Consider the following 8,602-nt stretch of genomic DNA (forward strand, 5'->3'; position numbering starts at 1 on the left):
TGAAGACAGCAACACATCTGTAGGATGGGCCATTCATTTTACAGGGCTTCAGTAACATATTTGTTTGATATTTAAGTATTTAAAGGGGAGAACATTCCAGCAAATAATTGATATTGCATGTGTAATCAAAGTTTCAAAAATTTTCCAATATACTTCCTGTATCAATTCTTCATGGTTTCCCAGATCTCTGTTTGCTATCATGCAACAGGAAGCTTCATCATTTACTTCCTGTAGATAAACACCGACCCATGGTCATGTGATCTCACATAGCTCGTTATAACACACAGTGGGGCACATTTACGAGGGGTCAGCACACCACATTTCCGTCAGGTTTCCTGATTATTTCAGATATGCAGCGCATTAAACAGCGGTTTTTGGCACTTGCGATCAGATTTTGGCACAATTGCGCCGACTTTCATGCGACACAAATCAGGGGCGTGGCTGTCGGACAACCCGACTGATTCGGACTAAGTGCGGGATTTAAAATTCAAATTGTGTCGCAAGATCAGCACTCACGAACACAGAGAAGAAGAAGGTGAACTCCGACGGACCTGAGCGGGGAAGTGACACATGCAGGATATTGGGCACACGATCTTAGTGAATCGCACAGGACTTCATCCTCGGGGATCGCGACAGGACCGGGTAAGTAAATGTGCCCCAATATACGCTTTGCATCTTCTCAAGTGCATGCAAAGCTGTGTGATGCTAACAAGACATTAAATTACATGAGCATGGTGCAGTGTTTTATCTACAGGGAATAAACTGAGAAACATCCTTAGAAGGGCACCAAGCGGAGATCTAGAAAACCATGAGGAATTGATACAGAAAGTATATTGGAAATTTGATAACTTTTCATTACACAAACAATATTAATTATTTGTAATGAGCTTAAAGTATACAACCCCTATAATGTTTAATGGCTTTGTACACATATAGTACTCATAATCTAAAACAAAACATTAAGTTAATTTGATGTTGATTCGTGGAGTTAATCTTTGTCAACCCTTTGTCTATCTATTTATCTAATCTATCTTTTCCACCTGTTCTAATATGTTACTGTAAATTTAACTGGGTGGGGAAAAGCCAAGGATGCAAAATACATCCAAGATAGTTTTAAGTTTGTTTACAGTACATCTGGCTGCCTGATGGTTTCGTTGGATCTATATACTTGCACTTAATCTGAAGTTGTCAAAAACAAGATTTTTAAAAAATGTTTTTATTCCAGTTAGACCAAACTCGCCCCTAATCAACAGGCTTTACAGCACTAGATCTTCTGTTGAAAAGGATTAAAATGTTTTGTAGAAATTGTTGTCTGAGCGATTAATTATCTATTGTCTGTTTTTTTTTTAAATAGGTTCTTAGTGCAGTTCAAGCAAGATAAAGTATGTGTGAAATTCATCCAAGGGACCCAGAAGAATGGTAACATTCCCACATGCAAGCGGAAAAACAATCGCCTCCTGGAAGTGGCTGTACCCTAATAGCAAAGTCATTACCAAATGGACATTTTCAGTTGTATCAGTGCAATTTTTAGAGAGGGGGGTTTCAGCTTTTTTTTTTTTTTTTTAATTCTAATATTTTGGATTGTGCCAAGAGAGGTTGTTGATAATGTGCCTTCAGTCGGAAAGACCTAATAATGTGTAAGAACATTTTTTAGCTTTTACGTAATTTAATAATTTCTACAGCTCTTTTATCTCCTGCAGTTGATCAAACCAGACAGGTTTTTGTCAGGTACTTAGACACATGTGATTCAAACAATGTTATCTGCGGTCTCTCATACTGAGCCTCTATTTTTTGTCCTCCATAAAACTACCGTCATGTTTCAATCTACTATCTCTCCTTCAGCCAAATGGTTTTCCATTATCTACAATCTATCCATATGTGTTGCAATAATTTGATATTTTTTTTAATTATTTTTGGAGAATTTTTATCTTTGCCCTTAATCTCTTGAAGCTAACAAAATGAGGGATTCTGTATTCGTTGAAGAAAACCAGAAAATTTACCTATAATTGGGTAAATAAAAAATATATTTTGTGGAACCGATGAATAAAGTAACTAAAAGAATTATTAAAGGAACATTTTGGACAAAACTCATGTGTACTGCCCAGTGTAGGGCTCGAGTCTGTGGACAATTCACAGTGAGCCATGTATTGCCCATCGGGCCTTGCAATATTCAATATATATTTTGTCTGGGGTGTACCTTTAATATTTGTTGGTACTTGGTGTTTTAATAATTATTGTATGTTATTTTGTGTATATGATTCTGGTAAGTATGAAGGAAATGTGTACTCTAGGAGCGTTGACAGATGTGTAATTACTTATAGGAAGTCTAGAGTAATTTGTTGTGACCTGATATGTTCATATGTGCACCGTCTGGTCATAGGTTCCACAAAGAAGAATGGTATCATCTAATTTTCCATTTCTTTTGCTCTTGATTAGATCCCTCAGGATAGGTAGCTTTACAAGACCATGTAATAACAAATGTAGGTAGCTAAATTCATAGCAGCTTCACGTTGAGTTCTTTAACCAACAAAATGTTTCTATGATTTCAGCCTCTTATTTGTATATTTTATTAAGACTATGTTTTCAGGCAATGCTCCAAGGCAATAAGTACGCAAATTATCCCACATAAGGCAAACCTGTGATGTCCATCTGTAGACCACATGGTTTCAGGGTGCTTGCCCCTTAGCACTGCTCTGTACTGATGAGGGGCTACCACCCTAAAACAGCGTGGTCCTCCATATGATGTTGGGTGGAATGAGGTAATTTGGATATATACCTACTGGAAGCATACTGAACAGCACTTAGATCTCAAACTACATAGGCTTGCTGGATCACCAGTGAATCCGATCCCTATATAAGATAACCGTGGAGCTCCAATAACAAGTCATAGGACAGTTTTGGTAATCTCCAGGAATTTCCAAAATGACCCAATCCCATACATGCCAGGACACTAACCCTTTCCTTTAATATTTCTGCCATTGTAATAAATTTAATTGGATATGAAGTCAGATGGGATTATCTCTATGTATTGTGAGGAATCCTATTCAATGTGCAATAATCATTCACGTTGGTATTTATATTTCACAATAGTGTGTAATAAAATACTTGTGTAAGTTTACCGCAATGACAGGGGTGCTGAGTGTCGAAAATCTGCATATGGTGTCTAGTTTCCTGTAGGAGGCTAAATGGTACAGAGGAGAATTTCTGGTATTAATTTTTATAATGTTGTTATACTGTCTCATTATCATGCTGCTCTTTACCTTTTTTAAGCCCATAATTGTTTTAATTAGTCATCAACCTATAGAAGCTGCACACAAGGGCCTCTCCTCTAGATCTGCATTATATCGCATTCTTTGTAATTTACTGCAAGTAATCTTTTATAAACTGAAGATATGACATAAAATGCCTCGGTGTGATGTGTTTTTTCTTTTCTCCAGATAAATTTTACTGACAAATTACAGTCATAAAATGTGATAATTTTTGACAGAATTTCCCCTTTATACCGTAATTTCTGGCAAAGTAAAAGGAAGAATTCTCACAGGAAATTTACCATCAAAATCGAGCACTGTAAGCTAGGGGCCTGTGAGTAAGAGGAGGAATTGGGGAAAGAGGGAAAGTTGTGAGTGAAAAGGTTAAAATGTAACTTTTATTGTTTATATATAAAACATAAGAATAGTGTTTTAGGTAACACCAGTGACATTTCTTTTGGGTTCCTTTACATCACACCTAGTAGTATTTTATAAATTTGTAGGGATTACAATAAGTAGAGGTCTTTACTTATGCGGGAGTCTCGCATCTAGAGTTGCTGAGGATACGATCCATCCGTCTAGTCACCGACAGCTGTCTACCTCGTGCAGCTGATACACTACAGAGTGGCGCACGGATCGTGCTGGGACTGACAGCACTAACATCTATCTACAGAGCCCTCCTCGGTAAGCTATTCCTTCGCTACTAATGTGGATTAGTAGTGTCCCACATGTGTTTCGCTGGTTCTCCCTGGCTTCTCCTAGGGGCCCAATCATTGGTTGGATTTTGGCCATTATCCTAATGAATTCATGGTTTTCAACCTTTAACCACTGTACAGGGGTCTGGAAATTAGAGCAATGGACCACCAGTCCTGCTGTGGGTGGTGGTTATGGCTTACCCAAACCCCCAAATGTTTGTACCTCAGTGCACAGCATAATGTTGCAAGAAAACTGGCAGGCAATGTGTATATATACATAATATTATACCAAGGAAGGTCACCGAGATCCAGAAACAGTAGAACCAGGAAACAAAGCAGATGAAAAGCAGGTAACAACAAAGCTCAAATTAGAGCAAAGGAAGCAGATTTACAGTGAGGTATCCAAGGCCAGCCAGGCAGAAGATATCAGGTAACAAGACATACAACAAAGCACACCCAAGCAGGACAAGAAACATTAGGACATGCAGCTTCCTGTGAGGGAGTTTTCTTTTACATAAGAGCATAAGATAGACAAGGTTTTCCATCACTTTTCTGCAGGTATCTCGAGGTTATCTGCATCTGAGATCAGTCTTCCCATAGAAATGCATGGCTGAACAAGGAAGTCATTTATCTTAGAAACTTCCTGGTCTGCTGAAAACCAGGAAAAAAAAGTTAAATGACCATGGTCCTACAACACAAATGTAAAAAGGTGCTTGTAAAATATTAGAGCGGTCCTTGTCTTGACTTGGAATGAGCATTCTTAGTCCGTGTTCACACCTGCGGTGTGGCTTCTAGTTATGCCCTCGGTAAATGGAGATTGTAAATTTCACCTTCCGTCCACCATACACTTTAATGGACCTTTTGGTTTCGCAACTGCTAACAAGAAAAAAAATGAGGGCTGTTGCGCTATTTTTTCCATTATTAACGGAAGGTGTAACAAACTGCGGAACACAGGTTTGAACTTGGCCTAGTTTTACCAGCACTTTGGTAGGGTTATATAGTAGTCTGTATGAATAATTTTAAAATTCCTGGTGACAGGTTCCCTTTAAAGAAATTCAAGCACAAAGCACATGCTACAGATGTGTGTAAAAGCTTTCGCAACATTTTTGAAAAAAAGTCTGCCACATTTGAGAATAAATAATTAAAATTAAAATCACAAAGTATCACAATTTGGTTCCCCGACCCCAAAATGCAATAGCGTGTTTGCAATGCAATTGCATCAACCACAGGTTCCTACATCAGTATTTGATTTTATGATTAGAGATGAGCGAGCACTAAAATGCTCAGGTACTCGTTATTCGAGACGAACTTTTCCCGATGCTCGTCTCGAATAAAGAGCCCCATTGAAGTCAATGGGAGACTCGTGCATTTTTCAAGGGGACCAAGGCTCTGCACAGGGAAGCTTGGCCAAACACCTGGGAACCTCAGAAAAGGATGGAAACTCCACGGAAATGGACAGGAAACAGCCGGGACAGCATGCATGGATGCCTCTGAGGCTGCTGAATCGCACCATTATGCCAAAATTATGGGCAACAGCATGGCCATGACAGAGTGACCGAATGAGGCTAGATAGCATCTAAAACATGCAATAATTGACCCTGACACTATAGGGGACGGCATGCAGAGGCAGCGGCAGCAGTGGCAGGCTAGAGAGTCTCATGGCAACATACCCTAAATGGACTCAGGTTTCACCAAAGGAGGTGAAATGATTTCCTATGTGATCAAAAGGTTGACGGTATATTTAGTCGATAACACAGCATGGTGTCGACATAGTGACCAAGTTCCATAACGTATCTGGTGAAACACCCGAAAAATGAGCCTGACACAGCTCTTTTGATAAGGGGACGACATGTGGAGGCAGCCATGGAGACGACTTCCATGATTAAGAGCGACAGTATGGGGCATTCATATTGCGCTGCTATGATTGCAACTTCAGGTCTCCAGCATGGCGGCGACAGATGGGCCGAGTTCCACTATCTGGTGAAACACCTGAAAATTCTGCCTGACACAGCTCGTTTGATAAGAGGATGATGTGCTGCATATCCTCTCGTGCTCCAGCGTCTGGGGTATAGAGAGTTGAAATGAGATATTGGTGGACGCTGTGGAGGATCGTGGAGGCAAAATGGACAGGAAACAGCAGGGGCAGCATGCATGGATGCCTCTGAGGCTGCCTAATCTTGGGATGGAGCTGGCGGTCCACTGCCAGGTGAGCTTTCGCCTGTCCAAGCCCCTGTCTCTCGGCTCCTCCACACCCAAAATGGGCCAGGGGGCCAGAAGCATTTACTTTGAAAAAATTATAATTTTCAAAGCAGGCCGGGTCGTTTGAATATTTCACCTAGGAATAATGGAATAGCATAGTGGTTCTATTTTTAACAGTTTTTACGGAAATGGTTCCATGATTAAGAGCGACAGTATGGGGCATCCATATTGCGCTGCTATGGTTGCAACTTCAGGTCTCCAGCATGGCGGCGACAGATGGGCTGGGTTCCACTATGTATCTGGTGAAACACCTGAAAATTCTGCCTGACACAGCTCGTTTGATAAGGGGACGATGTATGGAGGCAGTGAACTAGTAGTAGATTAAAGGTGCTGCAGTTAAAACTATGTTAGTTGGATCTTGAGATGGAGCTGGCGCTCCGCTGCCAGACGAGCTTTCGCCAATCCAAGCCCCTGTCTCTAGGCTACTCCCCAAACAGCACTTCTAAGAACCTTTTGTATAAGATCAAGTGTAGTAGCGTTCTTATAAGTTTAGGATATGGCGGGTGAGGGGAATGTAAACAGATGCGCAAGAAGCGCTGAAATAATATTGGTAAATGATAGAAGTTTGCCAGTATATTTTGTGGATTACACAGCTGGGTGGCGACAAAGATAACAAGTTTGATGTGGAAGCCATGAAAACAACCCAAAATTCTGCCCGACACAGCTCGTTTGATAAGGGGACGATGTATGGAGGCAGTGAACTAGTAGTAGATTAAAGGTGCTGCAGTTAAAACTATGTTAGTTGGATCTTGAGATGGAGCTGGCGCTCCGCTGCCAGGCGAGCTTTCGCCAATCCAAACCCCTGTCTCTAGGCTACTCCCCAAACAGCACTTCTAAGAACCTTTTGTATAAGATCAAGTGTAGTAGCGTTCTTATAAGTTTAGGATATGGCGGGTGAGGGGAATGTAAACAGATGCACAAGAAGCGCTGAAATAATATTGGTAAATGATAGAAGTTTGCCAGTATATTTTGTGGATTACACAGCTGGGTGGCGACAAAGTTAACAAGTTTGATGTGGAATCCATGAACAACCCAAAATTCTGCCTGACACAGTTCGTTTGATAAGGAGACCATGTATGGAGGCAGCTATATGGATGACTTTTGGAGGCAGCTATGGCGATGACGTGTGGAGCCAGCTAAAAAGACGACATGTGGAGGCTGCTATGGAGACAATTTAATTTGGATAGTGCCTGTATGTGGCAGTCCAAAAAAGTTTTCAAACCAGAGGAGCAGGTAGGTGGTCCTCCAGAAAAATTAAATAAATTGAGTGCCTGTATGTGGCAGTCCAAAAAAATTTTCAAACCAGAGGAGCAGGTAGGTGGTCCTCCAGAAAAATTAAATTGAGTGCCTGTATGTGGCACTCCCAAAAATTGCTTAAAACAGAGGACCGGGTAGGTGGCCCTCCAGAAAAATTAAATCCATAGAGTACTATAGCTAGAGCCAGTTGGCCCTGGCAAAAAATAGCCAGTTTCCTATGCTTTAGTGTACAAAGAGGAGGAGAAGGAGGACAATGAGGAGGAGAAGTGCATACATTATTCAGGTTGAGCTTCTTTCACCTGTTGTTCACCATCCAGGCTTTATTCATCTTGATAACCGTCAGCCTGTCAGCGCTGTCAGTCGACAGGCGTGTACGCTTATCGGTGATGATGCCACCAGCTGCACTGAAAACCCGCTCGGACAACACGCTAGCGGCAGGGCAGGCAAGAACCTCCAAGGTGTACAGCGCCAGTTCGTGCCACATGTCCAGCTTTGAAACCCAGTAGTTGTAGGGAGCTGTGTGATCATTTAGGACGATGGTATGGTCAGCTACGTACTCCCTCACCATCTTTCTGTAAAAATCAGCCCTACTCTGCCGAGACTGGGGACAGGTGACAGTGTCTTGCTGGGGTGACATAAAACTGGCAAAGGCCTTGTAAAGCGTACCCCTGCCAGTGCTGGACAAGCTGCCTGCTCGCCTACTCTCCCTCGCTACTTGTCCCGCAGAAGTACACCCTCTGCCGCTAGCGCTGTCAGAAGGGAAATACTGTTTCAGCTTGTGCACCAGGGCCTGCTGGTATTCATGCATTCTCACACTCCTTTCCTCTCCAGGGATGAGAGTGGAAAGATTTTGCTTGTACCGTGGGTCCAGGAGAGTGAATACCCAGTAATCGGTGCTGGAATAAATTCTTTGAACGCGAGGGTCACGGGATAGGCAGCCTAGCATGAAATCTGCCATATGCGCCAGAGTCCCAACGCGCAAAAATTCACTCCCCTCACTGGCCTGACTGCCCATTTCCTCCTCCTCCAACTCCTCTTCTTCTGCCCATACACGCTGAACAGTGAAGGACTGAACAATGGTCCCCTCTTCTGTCTCGCCAACATTCTCCTCCTCTTCCTCCTCATCCTCCTCCACCTCCTCCG

General features: G+C 42.1%; 1 protein-coding gene across 6 annotated transcripts in view; it reads left to right on the top strand.

Moving 5' to 3' along the window:
* The window catches only part of MYO1B (myosin IB), a 123,824-nt gene extending 120,420 nt beyond the window's left edge, over window positions 1-3,404 (top strand). For all 6 annotated transcript variants that reach the window (XM_072120840.1, XM_072120844.1, XM_072120843.1 and 3 more), the window contains one exon: window positions 1,355-3,404. In XM_072120840.1, the coding sequence (XP_071976941.1) occupies window positions 1,355-1,478 (124 nt within the window). In that variant the 3' untranslated portion in view covers window positions 1,479-3,404. The remainder of the gene's footprint in view (window positions 1-1,354) is intronic.
* The last annotated feature ends 5,198 nt before the right edge of the window (window positions 3,405-8,602 follow it).

This window comes from Engystomops pustulosus, chromosome 8 (genome assembly GCF_040894005.1).
Source record: "Engystomops pustulosus chromosome 8, aEngPut4.maternal, whole genome shotgun sequence".
NCBI lineage: Eukaryota > Metazoa > Chordata > Amphibia > Anura > Leptodactylidae > Engystomops > Engystomops pustulosus.